The 20,053-nt window shown below is 41.3% G+C and overlaps 1 protein-coding gene across 13 annotated transcripts in view; it reads right to left on the reverse strand.

The window, feature by feature from the left end:
- Positions 1–20,053, reverse strand: part of DMD (dystrophin) — a 979,946-nt gene that overhangs the window by 49,782 nt on the left and 910,111 nt on the right. For all 13 annotated transcript variants that reach the window (XM_059839939.1, XM_059839938.1, XM_059839941.1 and 10 more), the window contains 4 exons: positions 18,755–18,829; positions 10,790–10,991; positions 7,350–7,435; positions 4,637–4,794 (listed from right to left, as the gene is read on the reverse strand). In XM_059839939.1, coding sequence (XP_059695922.1) covers positions 4,637–4,794; positions 7,350–7,435; positions 10,790–10,991; positions 18,755–18,829 — 521 coding nt within the window. The remainder of the gene's footprint in view (positions 1–4,636; positions 4,795–7,349; positions 7,436–10,789; positions 10,992–18,754; positions 18,830–20,053) is intronic.

Below are 20,053 nucleotides of genomic sequence, written 5' to 3' on the forward strand. Positions count from 1 at the left end.
AGCAGTTCACTCGTAGGACTCTTCAAGACTGCCTCCAAAGTCAGGGAAAGGTTCACAAAATCCTGCTGAAATAAAACCAGAATTGCTGTTTTATGACATTTACAGCACAGCAGCTTGAGGAAGGATTTGCTAGTTCCCTTTGGCCAGCTCTCTGTTGTCAGAGCCAGGAGCAGAAGAAATATCCTATGAATAGAAACAAGAGCTGCCTGAATCTGTTAAAAGAAATTGAGTCCCTCAACAGTAACACTGCACTTGTAAGTTATTTTCATGTAGACTTGTATATATAACTATGTGTAGTTATTTGTACATAGTACTGATATTTCCTAACTGCTCAAAAATAAAAGAAACAACTGCCTCAAGAAACAACTGTCCAACCAATTCAAATCACAGCATTTATGGCCAAAGTCACTTTCAGGGTCCTGGCCCAGGATTTGTAACACCCAAATGCCACTTAAAGGACTAAAAGCTCTATTTTGGATTTTATTTGCATGAGTAAATACACCATATTTGGACACACTTCCATGGTTTTAGAAAGTAGGCTAATCTTGCCTTACCATTGATCAAGTACAAATCTAGTAATGAAGACTATAAAATACAGAATATTAAAATACTTTGCATCATCAAAATGAAGCAAAACAAGGTTTAAAATACATGTATGAGTTAACTGGACATATTTTACTACTCCTTAGCTTCATCTGTTCTAGTTTTTAACATCAAGTACTCTAATTCAAGTATATCCTTGAAAGAGAGCATACTTAAAGCATTTTATAACCAAGAACCAACTGTCCAACATTTTACTGAGAAATGGCGAGGGACATTTTAATTTGAGCTACACTCTGCTCTCTCATCACATTTCTTTACAGTCCCAATGTCACAGTAACTCATCCAAGGCAGTAATGTGAATTCCTAGGTCCTGTTTACACTATATGAGGAAAGCATATTAATAATTTTCCACTGTGATTAAAACCATGTGTCCTTCACTCCATATCATTTCCCTATCCTGTTTACTTAAAAAACCTACTCATCACAGAACTAAAAGGAAAGTCCTTTCACACTGCAGCAACACTGAATTCACTCAATTTTTCATGGATCTTTAGATTGCTTTGATGCATTCTGAGCTCAAGCAGAACTAGACAGTCTTCAAGTGGTCACTGGATTAAGCTCTTTGCTCTCCAAACTTAAAAGCACTTTTTCTTTAAAATCTCAAAGCAGAAATTACACACCCCTGCCCCAAATAGGAAAGATGAGTCTCATGATATCGTTCTCCTCCCAAGAACTTCTATCAGCACCTTCCTGCAAATGAAGAAAACTACAGAAAGCACAAGTGCTTTCAGGGCTGGGGAAGGGAGAAGCAGCAGGAGGACTGGAGCAGCAGCCTCGGGAGAAGAGGACCCAGTTCTCAGGAGCAGAGGTGTGCAGCAGGCAAGGCTGCTGCCAACAGCAGGGCTGGGCTCCTCCCTGCCCAAACCTCATTCCCAAGGACTCATACTTCAAAAAGCAGGAGAGATTTCCCCTGTTATCTCTGGGAACAGTAAACATCCCCTTTTTTTCTGGTGCTGTGCAGACAGACAAGGCCGTTGCCAGGGCACCTAACCTAAGGGAGCTGGGAGAACCACTTCTGAAGCACACAATTGTTGCAACTCTGACATGACTGCAATTACATTGCTGGCTTATCATCACCAGAAAGAAGTAAGAAAAAAAGGAAGAAAAAAAAACAAAACTAAAGAAAAAGCATTCCTCAATGTGGGCGTACAAAGAAAGACTTAAATTAGTTTCCATGCAGTAATGTAAACTATCAACCCCCACAATATTCTTCAAAAATGAATTATCTTGCTCCAGTAACAGGAGGCTGCTGGGGGCAGCAGTACTGCTTTTCCAGCCTCCCTGTTTCCTGCTCCGTGTTCCCCCCACCAACACTTCTGTTCTTGTATCCCAGCCTTATGGATTCTGGTTCCCACAATCCTACACTGAAAGGATGTCTCAGTGCTCCCCTTCTCCCTTTCTCATGGGAAGTTCTTATCTCTTTACCCATCTCCATTCCTGGCTGCTCCTTTCTTTCATGCCTCATTCGACTCACACTGTTTCCTTCATCACTATTATTCTTACTGCTGTTCCTACTGTCATTCCCTAAGAGTTATCCTTATTTTCCACTCCTTAATTCCTTCTCCCTTGCCTTCATTAGGGCTTTCCCTATGTTTAGATTTCTGCTCCTCTCCCTAGGACTCCATCCCACCTATTCCTCTATCTCCCCATCTCATCTCAGCCTCCCTCCCCCTTTCTGTCCCTCCTAGAAGAACTCTCTTCTGCTGCAGCCCAGATTGGAAACCAACCTGCACTGTGAGAGTTGAAATGAAGCTTTAACTGAAGGAAAAAAGAGAGGATGACATTTCTTCTATTTCAGGTAAGAAAAAAAATCTATTTTTCAGTGCAGGTAAGAGAAGGAAACTTCAGGTTTTCTGATGTTCTGATTTCTGAGCATGCCAAAGGTTGTGTCCAGCTGTGCTTGGGCTGTTCCTAGAAATGCCAGCAGCTGGATGTGGTACAACTTTCAGCCTGCTGGCATGTCTTCATTTCCAATGATGACGTTGCTAGCTCCTTTTGTTCAAATAAACAGTTATCACAAAATCACAGAATGGCAGAATAATCTGAGTTGGAAGGAACCCACAAGAATCACTAAGTGCAACTCCCAGATCTACACAGAGTCTTCCTACTTTAAAAAAACTGGGTTTGGTGTGTTTCATCACTGTGATTTTATATTGTTTGACTCCTAGTGTAAACACACAGAATGGCAGCCCTCTTTAAAAAAAGCTATGGTTTTGCCAGATTCTGAGGTCACTTTCCTTATCAGTTTTTCAATGGTGTTCTAAAGTGCTGTTGACATTCACTTGGGAAAATAACACAATCCAGTGAGTCCTAATTCCTGAGGAAGGTCATTTGTGCAAAATTTTTACCATGGATTTGCTGCATAATCATTTTGTGCTGGTGTCACTTGAAAGCCCAACATGGAAGTCAAGGCTTGAAAGCACCAGCAAGGTCTAACACAGCTATCAACATTACTGTGCACAGTTTGTGAGCATGGGTTATTCACCCAGGACATAGCCCTAAAAAACACTCATTCTGAAATGGCATCAAATACCAATTAGAATTATCAAAGGTCATGACATGAATGACAGAAACAGCAAATGTAAATCCTGTAGAATTAATCTGTCACAGGAAATGTCAAAGATACAGAAAGTAAATGTCCCATCAGAACTGAAGTTCGTGGTGATTTTAGAATTAGATTCTTTTCGAAGTCATTGTGTGTATGCAGTCTACTTCCAAGCATTAATATTCATTGAAAACACTTGCTGTGTTTTGCTTACTACAGAACTGAAACTACTACATAATGAAACTTGAGCAGCAGGCAAAAAAGCAAACAACTCCCCCCTTCCCCAAGCAAACAAAAAAACCCCTCAGGGACAGTGAGGAGATGGGAAAAGAGCTTTCTTCCATTGTAATGTAGAAGATGCATTTAGAGTTAATCACAGACCATACATTACCTCCCCTCCTCTACCTTTTCACTAAGCAGCTGTCTTCATCTTGTGCATTCTGCTGGTAGTTATGATAAGGATGAATAATTCCCTTAACTCTCTTCCTCCCCAGATTAAATAATTTACAAGTCTGAAAAAGAGCCTCCAGTTTGCTGTATATTCCTCAACAGACAGGACAGGAATTCTTTCAGTAGTCTTTTTAAAAGAAAACTGGTATTATCCATTCAAGGAGTGGAAGGAGCTCAGCGAGCACTCCTCGCCCCCAGACAGCACTGCAGGCGGTTGCCTACTGCTCCCCTGGGCACCTGGTTGTCACTGCTATGTACATGCCCAAAATTCAGATAAACCACTGCTGTTCACCTACATAGCAGCAATAAACACTTATCTACTGCTGGGCAATAGAAAACTGTAAAACCAGGAGCTGCTGCAACATAGACACTGTTTGTAGGGTAAAGTTCCAACAGGAGCCCCAATTATCTTCCATCTGAGCTAATTCAAATACACCTCATCAAAGGAACAGTTTAATAAGGCAAAGGCCACTACCATCACCGAATCACAGAATAATGAGGTTGGGAGAGACCTCTAAGATCATCGAGTCCAACCTATGCCCTAACACCTCAACTAGACTCTAGCACCAAGTGCCATGTCCAGTCTTTTTTTCAACACATCCAGAGATGGAGATTCTACCACCTCCCTGGGAAGAGCATTCCAGTTCTTTATTATTCTTTCGGTGAAAAATTTTTTCCTCATATCCAACCTGTACCTTCCCTGACACAGCTTGAGACTGTGTCCTCTGGTTCTGTCAGTGCTGCCCGGTGGAAGAGACCGACCCCACCTATCTGCAACCTCCCTCAGGAAATTGTAGAGAGCAATAAGGGCACCTCTGAGCCTCCTCTTCTCCAGGCTAAACAACCCCAGCTCCTTCAAACGTTCCTCACAGGGCTTGTGTTCCAAGCCCCTCACCAGCCTAGCTGCCCTCCTCTGGACATCACATACCCACAGTACCCTAATCTTCATCCCAGATTTTCAGCTCTCCTTGGAAGTACAGGCGAGCTCACAACAAGATACCAATCAGGAAATTCAGAGCCAGCAAAACATGGACTTACAAACTGGAAGCAGCTCCTGACGCTGGGCTCGATGTTGCTGCCCCCGAAGGAGGCCACCTCCCCCAGCTGCCGGGGGATCTGGATGGAGTCATGCAGCAGCAGCCCCAGCCGGCGCTGGTCACAGAAGCCAGTGGAACTCGCCACTTGTTTGAACAGGTCTGGAGGAAGGAGAAGGACACCAGAGGTCAAGCATCACCACCAGGATGTGGCAAGCAGCCCAGATTTGCGTCGTTTCCAAGGCTCACAGGTGCGGTCAACAGCCTTGGAGGACATGAACACAAATACGACTTCCATCTGGCTGCTTTTGCTCCCATAAACACGGGGGTTTTTCTGTGAAATGTGAGTCTTGTGGTAATTTTTAATAGTGTTACTGGCTTGTGCCTGGGAAGAAAGGCCACTCTAACACAGCACCTGTGTCATTACTGGTCATAGAAGCAGAGACTCGATAACACAGCTAACTAAACAGCAGGATCTTCAAGCCACAGCACAGATGTCTAAAAAATAATGTTTAATGGTAAAATAATGTCATACAACATAGAGCACCTTTTCAAGTCTTAGCAATCAACGTACAACTCTGAGAATCCATTTCTCTTCCAGATGAGGTAAAATGATAACCAAAAGCCCCCTAACTCTGATATATGATGATCTTTTAATTCAAGAGAATTTAATAATAATAAAATAAAAACTACAATATGGCAGAGCTTGCCATCCATCAGAAATTTTAATATCATATTAATTTTTTGCTTCTGAAGTGAAATGTCACTTGATGCCATGTTCTGTTATTGCATCATTCTAGAAAAGAATCCTTACAAGACAGAATTATTATCCCTTCATAAACTCAATTTAATTTGATGGGAATAAATTATTATATATATTGAGGAGGTTATAGAATTCATAATAAAAGGAAGAAACAGGTTACCATTAAATGAAATATTTATTTGGCAACATCTCTGTTGACAATACATTACCTGAATAAATTCTCCTTACTTTTCAGCAGTTAAAAAAAAATAAGACTAGAATAAAATAATGTTCTTTTTTGGAGTCACTTTAATATTTTACCCAACACCAGGGATACAATTATAAAGGTGCTTCAGCACTGCTTGAGATAACTTTCCTAGCACTGCTTAGACACCTGTTTTCTTCCAAAGGAAGATAGAGAAAGGATTATTTTTTAATTACATGAATTTCACTCTTGCAAAGTCTAGTTTTATAATGAATAATTCTGGGATGAATGCTTCCATCACCTCTGCAAGCCTTAAGACTCATGCTCTAGCACAACCAACTCTGCTCTGCTGCACAAATGAGACAAAAAATTGTAAGGGGTGCAAGTCATTGCATACTTGCAGCAATACTAATGGCAACTGCACTATGACTTCAGCATGGATGGCATGACAGACACAATTCCTTCCTCTCCCACAGCTATTCAGCTTTCAATTTCTCCATCATTAAAACATTAAATGTCCTTAGCAAGGTTATAGGACACTTAATAGGTTATGCATTACTGTGCACACACACTGCAGGAAAATCTAAAATATGAATAAATGTTTTCCTTTATAACTTTGATAATCTTAGATGAAATATCATTTTGAAAAATATCTGTACTAATTTTCTTAAAAGATTTTTCTGAATACTTTTTCTTAACACCCACAAGAAACATCTAGAAATCTAAACTGTGACATTCATTGTGATTGCCCTAAAATCTGATCCAATTACACATTGTCATGCACAGACCCCACTGTTGGTACTGTATGTTTTCTCTTTAGAGTTCTTCAGCTTGCATTCGTAGAGAGTAAAATGATAACAATTGATGAAGAACTGTTATGGCATTGGGTCAAACCCTAGAGGTTTGATTTTCAGTGGTATTTTTAAGTGCTTGAATGAGTGATACCAGTTAATTCAACAAAAAAGTTATTCTTGAGAACTACCTTTATGAGTAGTTCTTTTCTAGATCCTAGTCTCATTAGTGAACTGACTTATTAGTCATGTAAAACTAAGACTGCAAGTGGAATTTTTTCAAGTACTTCTTCTCTTAAAATACGCAAAATTTGCCCACCTTTAGTATTTATTTATTAAAATTTATTTATTTAAAGGTAGCAACTATATTTAAACACAAAGAACATAATAAGACTGGCCACAATGTGGGAATCATTAAAAAAAGTTAATATATCCAAAATCAGTGTAATGCAAGTGGCCTGGAGCCATGCATTTTTGTGTGTAAAGGTGAACCATGGTCTCCGAAGGGGTTCTTGTGCCTCAGGGAGAGTTCAAGACAATCCATCAGGGTGCAGTAAAGAAAAACTTTTTGTACAGATAATAAATTCAATAGAAAGTTTCAAAATAGTGCTCATTAAATCCTTATCACAGCCTTCTTAACTTTCTTCTTTTGGTATGCTTTATAATGTAGACAATATATTAGTACAGCAGTACATGTACATAATTTATAAATACATCTACATCTATTGGAAGTGCTTGGTCAAAATTTTTTCTGCTGGGAGGGGTGTGATCAAAATATTTGGCAACTCCAGGGCTAAATTACCTAAAACTACAGGGAACAAATAACTTTACAGTGCAAGGTGAAACAACACACTTTGCATCTGCAATATCTAAAATAATGTTTCTGTATGCTATTTAAATGTTTATTCAATAAAAATCCAGGAGGAATAAAACAGGAACACAAACAAAAGGTAAACCCAAAACAATTACATGGACTTACATCTGTATTTGTCTTCCAGGTGTGCTTTACAAAGGGACACGACACCGGTTTTGAAAGATAAGACACGGATCCTTCCTGTTCGACCCCTAATGGAAAAGAAACACTGGCTGATAATAAAATCCAATCATGTCATAATTTGTTTACTATAACCAAGTTCACTGCAGTACTGTAGGCTTCATAAATTAAATCTCTCAGACAATACTCAAGCTGGATGGTTATTAGTCAAGGTAGAAAAATAAGACAATGCTGTGGCTTCACAGGCATAGCTGAACTGCAGTGTGCTGTTGTATCAACTCTACGTGAAATGGCCTCAATCGAAAATAACACTCATCTCCTTTTTTATAAAAAAAGTGAGCAAAGGGTCTTCACACTGTGCTTCCTTGAACAGGCTTCTTTATGAACTGCTGCTGAGTGATTCTCAGAGGAGATGAGATCCCTGACAGAACAGCAAACTAGTCCTTTTGCCAAAGACAATATAGCTTTACTTCCACCAGAAATCCAATGCAACAGTCGCTTTAGAAAGTCTTTGCTTAGTCTGTCAGCCATGCCCTGACTTGCCTGAAAAGGCACAAGGAAGCCAAGCACGAAAAACCAGCCTCTGCCAGAAGTATGCAGTGACAGAGACACTTGTAATATGTTCAGGTGAAAGATAAAGCCTGCCTAGAAATCATGGCAGGGCAGGCAGGTTGTACAGTTATGCCATTAACACCTTGGTGTGGTTTCTGAGCTCCTCCTGGCAGGGCTCAAAGCTCTCCTGTGCAGTGCCAAGGGGCTGGGACACTCCAGCCAGCCCCTGCTGCCTGTCAGTCTCCCCCCCACGCTCACTCCTGCCTTGTAACATGCCCATGCTACTACTTCTGCTTTCTAATGTGACAGCGAGAACAACATCCTCCTCTGAGCTGCCGGCGACGCACTGACAAACCTTCACATCTTCTCTCACTCATCTGCTTTAACTCAATTTACTTCCAGTTGCTGGCTTCCCCCCCAGACTTGTGTTGCTGATAGCATTTCAAATATGTAACATCTATTGCAAACGAAGACATACACAAAACAGGAAGCTAATGCCTAAACCCAACATTTTTGAAGCAGAGACTTATCAACAGCTTTGAAGCGTCACCAGTAAGGCCCCCACTGGGAATGAGATAAATCATGTAGAGGCAGGCCATGGTCATGCATCAGGCTGCACCACAGGTAAAGATGCACGTGGTCTTTTTAATCCTATGAAAGAGCTGAGGAGCCAGCAGTGCTCATTTACCCACACATCTCCCCTGCAAACCCTATAAAAGATACAGACAGAAACCTGTGGACAAAACCAAATTCAGAATTTGCAGCTTTTTATTAAAGAATCTTACCTTTTTCATCATGAATAAGAAGCATTTGTAGTTTACCTATGCTTTCCACACTCTGGTCCTCTCACTCCTCTCCCTCAAATCTTTTCCAAATTAATTATCATCTGTGCCCTGAGAAACTCCTCCTGATGAATACCAGACTCATGCAAATTACACAAGAGAAGAATATAGAATAATGATTGCTCTGCGAGGCAATTAAATTGAAACTTGTACAAATCATGAGTTGTTCAGTTCACTCTCCTCTCCTCCCAAGTCAAACCAATAATTTAGCAAGCTACTGCAAATGAGCATGAGTGACTGATCAATTAAAACAAATCCGAAATGTGCTGGATTTGCAGAGCTGTACCCATAATTAGATCAGTCATTGACTGTGAATTTGATTAATATCTTTACAAATGACAGTTTTCAATTATAAGAAAAGTAAAGAAGCAGTACATTTAATTAAACATCTCTGGTAGCACTGTGCACTTTGGTTGATCTCTGCCTATTAAGTTTACAATGAAAACTAAACACACGTAACCCCAAGGTCATCTCTCTTACCAGGGTAATTTAAACTTGAATTTTGGTAAAATAGCTACAAGCTTTCCTCACACATAAAACACCTCTGTGTTCCATTGTGCCCTGCAATATGTAGCTCCTCAGCACACCTAGGGAATTGCCTGGAGGCAGATAATTGTAATTTCAAATGTTGTACTCGCAGCACAGTGCAACTTAGAGAAAGCTAGACTGGATATGGCTAGTGCACATGCCACATCCAAACTGGACAGTTCAGCTTAGGAGCAGCCTGTGGAATGACCTTTAGCTCCCTCTCTGCCTCTTATGTGACTGATACAGATTAATATCCCTAACACATGTTTTGTTTTCACTAACTGGGAGTCCTCATCTACGTGTTATTTATGGTTCATGGTAACTAAGAAGTGGACCACTGTTCTGTGAAAGCCAAAGCAGATTAAACAAATAAAACCTGGCTCTTGAATGAATATAGCCCCACTCCCTAGTACTGGAAAACTGTAAGAAATATAATGTAATCTGGGTAATCCACAGCTGCTGCAGCGGATGTCACAAAAAAACCAGACTGGAGGTGATCCTTCAGGAAGACATGATCTGTACAAATCTGTACTTTTTTTTTTGCAGGTGATCACTGAAGCTTCACTGCTGTGACAAAGGGTGGATGGAAGAACAATGTCATGACCCTATAACAACAGTATGGTTCAAAATGTCAATGGAAATACAGTAATTGTCCCATGACCTTCCAATTCTACAGGTAAATGTTTATTCTGCCACAGAAATGAGCATGTCTGGCTGGAAGTGGCTGATAAAAACCTTAAAAACATACAACTGGCTTTTTAAAAATTAAATTCACCAAATACAAATATAATGGCTTATTCTAAAATGAGCTTACAAACATATGCTGGAATTTGCCTATGCATTATAAGAAGTATCATTAACCCACTTAAAAGGAATACCCATAAATTTTATTCAGGTATATTTAGTTTGTTGTGTTTATACTGATGGGTACACATTTTAAAATTAAATTTTGACTTAAATGTTTTTCAAATCTTCTTACAGCTATGGGTTGCACAATTAGACAAGAGATGACCCTCTTCCATCTTTGAACAAGAATGACAGATTGAAAGCTATGGAAAATTGACATATTTGAAAAGGTTTAACATCCAGAGATATAGACAGGCAAGAGTTTATACGGTGTTCACTCTGTTGCTTCTTGATAATTCTCTTGAATTTCTTTACCAAAATAAATTAAAATGTAAAGTCATGACCTACTGTGGACAGACATGCAGTTACAGAATTGGTCTGAACACAAAAATCTGCTTATAAAGTTGTTTTCCAGTTCTCTCATTACCTAGCTTAGTAAATCCAGGATTGTAAGCCTAACCAAGGGCTGTATTGATTCAGCTAAATGCAGCCATTAAACCATTAGGTTTATTAAACTTTCACTTCAACTACCCTTTTTTTCAGCTCCAAGCCACCCATGCTATAATGAGGCAAACAGCTCAATACACCTTCCCCCTCCCCTTGTGCTACTGGGAAAGCTTCTGGAGCTTTGCCACGTCCTGAGCCCCCCTTACATACGTGTCATAGACATTCAGAAGCCAGTTGAGGCACATGTCCACGCAGAGGGGGACGTTGACTAGGTTATTGTGCTCTTGCTCCAGTCGATCATAAATGGTGGTCAGGCAGTTAATGATCTGCAGAATATCCATTGGCTGGTCATTTTGTTTGAGGTTGTGCTGGTCCAAGGCATCACAGGCAGCAGACAGACTCAGGAGATCCACTGTTGAAACAAAAAAATACACAGCCATAAAGACGGAAGAGAAACAGTGGTTGCATTACCCACATCCAAAAAGTAAATAGAGCACTGTACTTGGCTTATGTGCCTGGCCAGAGGATGTAAAACGTCCTCTGAAAGTCACATGCAAGACTGATTTCAGAACTCCTACAGATGCACTGTTATTTGGCTGTGGCCTTAGAGACCAGTGTGTATCTGTTTCATTTTTAGCTGTAAAGTACTTATTATGCTCTTGAGTCCTATGGAAATATTACACAAATTGCTGTGCAAGTAAGAACTATGTATTTCATGCTTTATGTTCCTACAGACAGACAGACTAATATTTGATTACTGCACTTAGCAAATGTGCTCTCACCATGGCACAGGTCATTAGCTTTCCTGACAGGCATTGCCCATTTCTTAGAGAAGTCGAGCAATCTTAACCAAACCAAACTCCACAAGGAATATGAAAACAAATCTGAGCTGAACCATGATTAACCTCTCTGTTACTCTTCCTCTAGTGAGGAGAGTGGAAAGAAGGTTCTGGAAACACTTCGTATCCTCTTTCAGTATTTATTAATTAAATGTATCCATTTTTAATTCTGAACAGCATTTATAATTATCAATACCTCTATGGCATTACAGAAAAAGACATGTTTAAACTTATTAGTCAACATGCAACAGAGATTTTTGGCACAGACATTAAAAAAATTGATTTTTGTTCCAATTTAAGTTGGTTGAATTTTGAAATGCAGATGTCCAGGGCAAAACTGAACTTCCCTTTTTCAGCTCTTAACCTCTGCAACCTAACATCACCGAGCAGCATCACACTTAGGGTACACAAAATCATGGGATGTTGGTTCACAAAGTAAGGCAGGAATAAGAACAAAGGAAATCAGAAAGATGAGAAGTTTGATGACAATCTTCCTGCTGCCATGGGAAAACTGCAAAATTCACTGCAAAATTCTTGCAGTGAATTTCCAGGGTGTGAGCAATGGGGATGTTGAAGCCCAGATGCTGCTAATCCTGCTCACACCATGAGCAGTCACATAGTGCAGCACGATGTAACATGACCTAAGGCAGTAGCATCTGGTTCAAAATGAACTGCCCAAAAACATCCAGGAAATTCTTTGCAAAATTGGAAAATGAAGTGACTCAACTGCAAGACCAGTTTTTCTCTCACTGGAATAAAAAAGGTGCTTTCTTGAGTTCTGGTAAGCAGCATCTCTTCATAATGTCAAAAAAAACTATATAATGAGCAGAGGCTAAATGCAGAACACCATATAGGAATTTTTTTTAGAACCTGATCCTGTTTAAGGGCCCATTTGGCAAATTCACACTTGAGTATCCTGTTTTACCCAGGATGAAACTGCCCCTTTGATGTCCTAGTGGGAGATGAGAAATACTTTAGCTGCCCACAGGGCTGGTTTGCAATGCTGCTTGGACAGTACGCTGGGATTTTGTAATTGCCAAAAGAATTTCAAGAGTATACATTTCATTGGAAATCAATTGGAACTTGCTTCTGCTACTAAATCCCTTAAGCACTTCTGAAAATTTTATCCTTTGGGCCTAACATACCTAGTGCCAGAGTGAACAAGGAAACCTTGGAATGCTATCCCTATTATTACACCAAGAAATTTAACTTTGAGTCCATGATTTTGTGCAGAGTTTTATTGGAGTTTTTAGGGTTTTTTTCACATTAGCATATAGACATTTATTAAAATAAAGTATTTTGGAATATTATGTTTAACCTACTAGCATAAAAAATATAGCTATGCTAAGATCAGTGTTAAACCTTGCAAAAGCATCAGATCTGTTCCTGAGAATCTCAGAAAGATGTTTTTCTTCTAAGAATTCATTAGTCAAATTGAAAATAGAGCACAGCCCTCAAACACCTATAACTGAGCTTTAGGCTGAACTCTCAGTTCCTTTGAGACTACGAATCAACGGTAATTAAATGAACCCCTCAGGCGTCTGAGTGGCAGCATAATTACATATGCAGCTACTGCTAAACATGGGTCATTCCACTTTGTGAAAGCTCTTCCGTTAATAAACAGCATATTCTGAAAAGCCTTTCAGCCCACTCTTCATCAACCTCTTGTCCTATCCCAAAGTTTGTAACACACAATTATCTCCCAACAAGCAAAAAGCTCTTGCCAACACGTTCTGCTTCAGGGAACCTCTTTTTGTGGGGAAAAAGGAAGGCTCTGGCCTTCATCACATTAAGATCCTCCTTCATCTTTCCCACCAAGAATTAAGAAATGTGTGTGTGGGGTCCTCTCCCAGAACACAGAACTGCATATTTACTTCCTAAAAGCAGATACAAAGGTCCTGTGAATGACCACCTTGCACAAGACAAGCTCCACAATCAGATATGTATTGAAGAGCTGAGTATTTGGCACCATGCAGTGATTTGAAAAGCTTTACTTGAAATAAACCACACCATTTTACTCTTTGCACTTCTTGTGGGTTCTCTGCCACTCTTTTAAACTTTTCTATTTAAAATTCCAAAACTGACTCCAAAAATCTGTGTGAGCAGTGGCTTCTAGCTTACTTTGAAGTCTAAGTCACTTATATAAATATTTCTTTGGCCTCAAAGGCAATAGAGAAAAGGTTAGTATGTTTTTAACTAGACACTGCCAGATTGCAGGAAAAGTAAAAAAGACAGCATGGGATAAGTAACCAGTTGAAGGACAGAAGTGACAATTAACATGCAGGAGAAAGTGCACTCTAGAGGTCACAAACTGAACTTAGGGAAAACTCAACATATGGCTGGTAATAAAAAGTATAAACCGTCCTCCCAGAATGCAAGATCACCTTCTCTGTAACCTGCTGCTGTTGGCTGACACATTAAAAAAATATATTTAATCTAGTCTGCATACAATTAAAGGAAAAAAGACCCCTAGCAGAAGTTCTTGAATATTTTCTTTTGCTGCATTTCCAAGAAAAGTTTGTGAATACATCTCATTTTACTGTTATCACGATGTCCTGATGTGGTTTGCACTTGAAGATCAGATCTTTAAAAGCAGCAAAAACAAGAAAAGTCATCATGCTTTGATGTAATTATCAAAGGAATCCATACATTTAAAAAAACTTGGTGCAACAGTTACACCTGGCATGCTCACAACAATTTTGAAGGTTGAAATGATAAAGCCACACACTAAATAACACAACACATAAGCATTTATTTTTTAAGGATTGCTATTTTCCACATTCTTCTTTAGGTTTAATATCCTCTTGTCTTAATATTCATTGGACTGATTTATGAACTGAAAAGAACTAACGTTTAAGTATAGCTCCTTTTTGAAGTGTTTCTATTCCTGACACTGAGAAGTAGGATGTACCTTCTGCAGGCCTTCTATAAAAATCACATTTTTAGAGTACTCCTCAGTAGACAAAATTGCTGTTTTCTATGAAGTTTGCAGAAAAGAAGATCTATAGATATATATATATAGGCATATACAGATATATATATATATATCTATCTATCTATATCTATATCTATACCTATACCTATATCTATATCTATATCTATATATATATATATATATATATATATAGATATAAACTCCTGCAATTTTAAAACAGAAATGAAAAGTAAGAGCTGAAAGCAGCACCTACTGCAAGTGGGATTTTGGCTTTGCGTAGGAGCCCTGAAACCCAGCACTAATTCTACTATCACCAAAATGCAGAAAAATAATTTTGTGATGAGTTGAGGTTTTAAAAAAAACCTAATTGAACTGAGTTCACAAGTGACACTGAAATGATAGAATACACAAATACAATGATGGTGTCTCCAGGCAAAAATATTTGTAAGAACAAAGCCTGCTAACCAAATTCCTTAAATACTTCTCCTTAGATACAAGTATGAAGAATGTGCTAGAGTAATCAGTGTAAGCGCCACTGCATGTCTCTGAGAGCACCAATTCTCTGAAAATTTACCTAAATGTAACCTCAAGAGATGAACTGACCTCAGCTTGTTTAGGTGGACAGGGGAGGGAAAATAGACAGAAAAGCTCATGGGTCTAAGTAAGGACAGGGAGAGATCACTCACGAGTTACTGTCACAGGCAAAACAAACCCAACTTGGGAGAATCAACTGAATTAATCACCAGTCAAATCAGAGCAGGATAATGAGTAACAAATCTTAAATCTTAAAACGCATCCCCCAATTCCTCCCTTCTTCCCAGGGTCAGCTTCACTCCCAAATTCTCTACCTCCTCCCCTGCAGCAGCAGCAGGGGAATGGGGGCTGCAGTCAATTCATCACATGTTGTTTCTGCTGCTGCTTTCTCCTCAGTGGGAGGATTCCTCACACTCTTCCCCTGCTCCACTGTGCAGTCTCCCACGGGAGACAGTCCTCTACAAACTGCTCCAACGCAAGTTCTTCCCACTGGCTGCAGCTCTTCACAAACTGCTCCTGAGAGCATCCCTCCCACAGGATTCAGTCCTTGGGGAACAGACAGTGCTGCCAGCAAACCTGCTCCAGCGTGGGCTCCTCACCCAGAGTTCACAATTCCTGCCATGAGCCTGCCCCAGCGTGCATTTCACGTTGGTCACAGCCTCCTTCAGGCACCCACCTGCTCTGGCATGGGGTTCTCCACAGGCTGCAGGTGGGCTGCAGCTCCAGCTCTACAGGCAGCAGGGGCATAGCTGCCTCACCACAGTCTTCTCCATATGCTGCAGAGGAATCTCAGCTCTGGCACTTGGAGCATCTCCTCCCCCTCCTTCTGCACTGACCTTGGTGTCTGCAGAGCTGTTTCTCTCATGGATTTCCCCTCTTTCCCCGCCGCTGCTGTGCAGCAGATTTTTTCCCACACCCTTCTCAACTACATCATGCCACAGGCACTACCACTGCCACTGATGGGCTCAGCCTCTTCCAGCAGCAGGTCTGTTCTGGAGGTGGCTGGCATTGGCTCTGTCAGACATGGGGTAAATTTCTAGCAGCTTCTTAGAGAAACCACCCACAGCCACAACCTGGCCACAAAAACCCAAGGTAAAAGTCCAAGATGAATCCAGAATTATTTAATGGTAGGAATGAATCAGTTATTGAAAAATACCTGAAGGACCACAGAGTCACAGCCAGCAAAGCTTTGTGAGGGGAAAGACTTGCTTAACAAATTTAATTTCCTTTTCACAGATTCACACAGAATCACAAAATAGGTTGGAAGAGACCTTCAAGATCATCAAGTCCAACCCATGCCCTAACATCTCAACTAAACCATGGCACCCAGTGCCACATCCAGTCCTTTTTTAAACACATCCAGGGATGGTGACTCCACCACATCCCCAGGCAGACCATTCCAGTACCTTATGACATAGTAACCCAGCTAGCTGACCAAAGGAAGCCAGTTTATGTAATCTTTTTCAATTTCAGTAAAACTTTCAATACTATTTCTCATGGGATCTTTCTGGACAAAATGTCCAGCCCCCAGCTGTAAAAACACCCCATGTGATGGGTGAGCAGCTGACTCACAGATGGGGCACAAAGGGTTACAGTGAATGGGGGGACATCAGAGTGGTGAGCTGCCACTAAGGGGGCTCCACAGGGCTCCATCCTCGGCCCTGTGCTCTTCCAACACCTTCATAAAGGACTCAAACACAGGACTGAAGGGACACTGAGCAAGTTTGCAGGTGACACAAAACTGGGAGGAGCTGTTGCCCCCCTCAGAGGCAGGGAGGCCCTGCAGAGAGACCTGGACAGATGAGAGGCCAGGGCAGTCATCAACTGTGTGAAATTCAACAAGGGAAAATCCTGGATTCTGCACCTGGGATGGGGCAACCCTGGATGTACAGACAGACTGGGGAATGAGAGGCTGGAAAGCAGCACCAGGGAAAGGGACCTGGAGGTCCTGGTTGATGGAAAGTTGGATGTGAGCCAGCAGTGCCCTGGCAGCCAGGAGGGACATCCCTGTCCTGGGGGCATCAGGGACAGCACGGCCAGCTGGGCAAGGGAGGGCATTGTCCTGCTCTGCTCTGCTCTGGGGGTCCTCACCTCAAGTGCTGGGGGCAGTTTTGGGTGCCACAGTACAGAAAAGACATCAAGCTGTTAGAGAACATCCAAAGGAGGGCAGCGAGGATGGAGAAGCTGTGTGAGGAGGGGCTGAAGTCACTGGGTTCAGCCTGGAGGAGACTGAGGGGAGACCTCACTACAGTTACAACTTCCTAATCAGGGGAAGACAAAGGGCAGGCACTGATCTTTTCTCTCTGTGGCAGTGACAGGACCCAAGTGAATGGTCTGAAGTGGTGTCAGGGGAGGTTTAGTCTGGATATTGGAAAAAGATTCTACACCCAGAGGGTGGCTGGGCACTGGAACAGGCTCTCCAGGGAAGTGGTCACAGCATCAAACCTGACAGAGCTCAAGAAGCATCAGGACAGCGCTCTCAGGCACATGGTGTGACTCTCGGGGTGTCCTGCCAGGAGTTGGAGTTGGATCATACTTGTGAGTTCCCTCCAACTCAGAATATTCTATGATTCTAATATAGATAAAATGGGATGCAAAGTTTTGCACTTTCAGTCATAAAAACCTGTTATAAGTTACATTTATGCACTGTCAGCTAGTTAATTCCAAAAATTCTGTTTCCTTCAGAGCTGCACTGATTATGAATACTTCTCACTGCATATCACTCCAGTTTCTTTATACCACATTTCCACAGTGAGTGTGGCAGAAGTGCTGTACCATGGAAAGATGTTTATATTTCTAATCATCATAATTCCTTCTTTGTCACTGCAGTCACATTGAAATCTTTCATTATGTTACAAGACTTCTCACTTACTGTTTACGTTTTTCCTTTTTTTTCCTTATTTTTTATACATTCAGACATTAAGTCTGCACACTTTAGCTGAATTCACCCATGCTTATAAGCCTAAAAGTAAACATGCTCAAAAATACCGAGGTTTGACACAGTTCCAGAAAGCATGTGAGCACAAATCCAACTTGAGATAAATCAACAGTTGAGACATTTGCAACTGTGTCAGAAATTTAACCCTGTAATTAAATGCCAAACAGTGAATGTTAAAATATTTTAATAATCCTCCCAATTGGACTGCCTAATAAACTGCTTGCTTTGGCAACTGACTGGCCTATGAAGAAAACTCTCAGCGAATTATTTAGCTATCAGGTTACAATAAGCTGAAAAGGAAATGTAATTCTAGTGAAAAGAAGAATAACATACAGCAGTTGGGAGAATTAAAAAGTTCAAACATGCACATCACTAATGTAACAGCTGATGAGAGACTTTTCAACACAACTGAAAGCTGGGGAAAAAATGAAGCTAAATGTTTATTGAGATGATCTCATTTAAAGGCAATAACCCCTCAGGGTTCAAGATTCAACTTAACAAACCATTAGCAACTCCAGCTCTGAAGCGTTATTTCAGCCGAGCTCTCACTGTTCCCAACACACCACAACTGTGTTCCTCTGGGCTGCAAAGCTGTGGCTGGCACAGGACATGGCACAGTGACATGGCACAGTGAAAATACCTGGCTAAAGCGTGTAAAGATAAGAAATAAGTGTGGTATGTTCAGTTTTAGTTCTGAACTGCTGCTCTGCCTTACAAGGCACAGATCAGCAGACCACCCAGCACTCTGGTTTTGTAATGATCATGCAAACTGGTGGCAGCAGGAGGCCCTTCAGGTGAGAGGTCTCCTCGTACCAGGCAGAGCTGGGGGTACATGTGGGAGTGTTTTCTGCGTCTGATATCTGGGAATAAACTTGTGTGTTGGTGATGGAGCCTTCCTGGCAGAGGGTGAGGCACAGGCAGGTACTTACAGCAGAGGGCTTTCTGCAGCCTGCGGAGTTTCATGGCAGTCCTGTACGCCGAGAACCTGACATTGTTCAGGTCAGCTGTAGGGAGGCAAGATAAGAATAAAAGATCAGCTTCACACACTAGAAATAACCAGACTCATGAATACATTGTTATGTTGAACTACAAGACTATACCTGTTGGTTAAAAGAGCAGAGGTGGAAAAAAAATTTGTTAGAAATTTCACCGAGTTAAACACCTCAAATCTTGACAATCAACCATCCAAGAAAACTCCTCTAAGTCCTAAAGTGTTACTTCCTTTTGTTCAAAGGCATAGAACTAAAGAGCACTTGAAAGGACAACACCAGTGACTGCAGCAGTGTCTGGAAATACTGCAGAGCTTTTCACACCGAAGGAACCCCTGAAACTCTTCCTTGCTCACCTTGGGGTGAGCCAGGCTGTGTGCAGGCTGCTCCAAGGGAAAACCTATACCCAGGAAAAAACAAGTGATTCTCAGCTACTGCTAAAATAAAAAACTTATTAAAAATATCCAATTAAACTTCTGTGCTTTCCACCTAAGCAAGCCCCAACCATGCCCAGAGATGTAGAGCCTTTCTGGAGAGAAGCCAGCTCACCCAGCCAGGTGAGTTTCCAGGTCCCCACCTGCAAAATGGCAGGGAGCCAGTGGCTCTGGCAGCATGACAGGGAATGGCACCCCTTTGGGGAGACATTGTCTGGCTCAGCTTCTGCTAAGCTGTCCTGATACATTTAACAAAATAAGGACATCAGCACAAGTCCCCACTGAATACTTTAACCATGGCTTGCAAAACCTCCTGGCCACTGTGGGGACAAAGACACCAGACCAGAGCACAGATGCTGGTCCCAAGGGGCAGTGCCAGCAACTGCACTGGGAACTGAGGAGTGGCAGGGGACACACTTGTACACTACAGGGCAGCCACCTCCACTGAACAAACAGATGCACGCTCTTGGCCCTGCCACCTACCCAACTAATTCCTGGGCACACACACAGCCTAAGCATCATTCCCAAGAGATGCTTGGCATATTGAAACTTAAGGCTTTTCCAGAACAGAAATACATTGTTGGTGCCAGCCAGTTTCAGCACCTGACAACACTGCTGAATGCATTTAATTTACTGATGAAACCCATGGAGCCTAAGGAATTACTGATGGGAAAGTGCTTAGAAAACGTAAACTTCAATGTAGATATAAAAAGAACATTGGAGGAATAAAATGTAGCGGCAAAAATAAAGGTCCCTTTAGCTCAATAAGATTCCTCTAACCTGACAGACTCTTAGAGAAAGAATA

The sequence above is a fragment of the Haemorhous mexicanus genome, chromosome 2 (genome assembly GCF_027477595.1).
Source record: "Haemorhous mexicanus isolate bHaeMex1 chromosome 2, bHaeMex1.pri, whole genome shotgun sequence".
NCBI lineage: Eukaryota > Metazoa > Chordata > Aves > Passeriformes > Fringillidae > Haemorhous > Haemorhous mexicanus.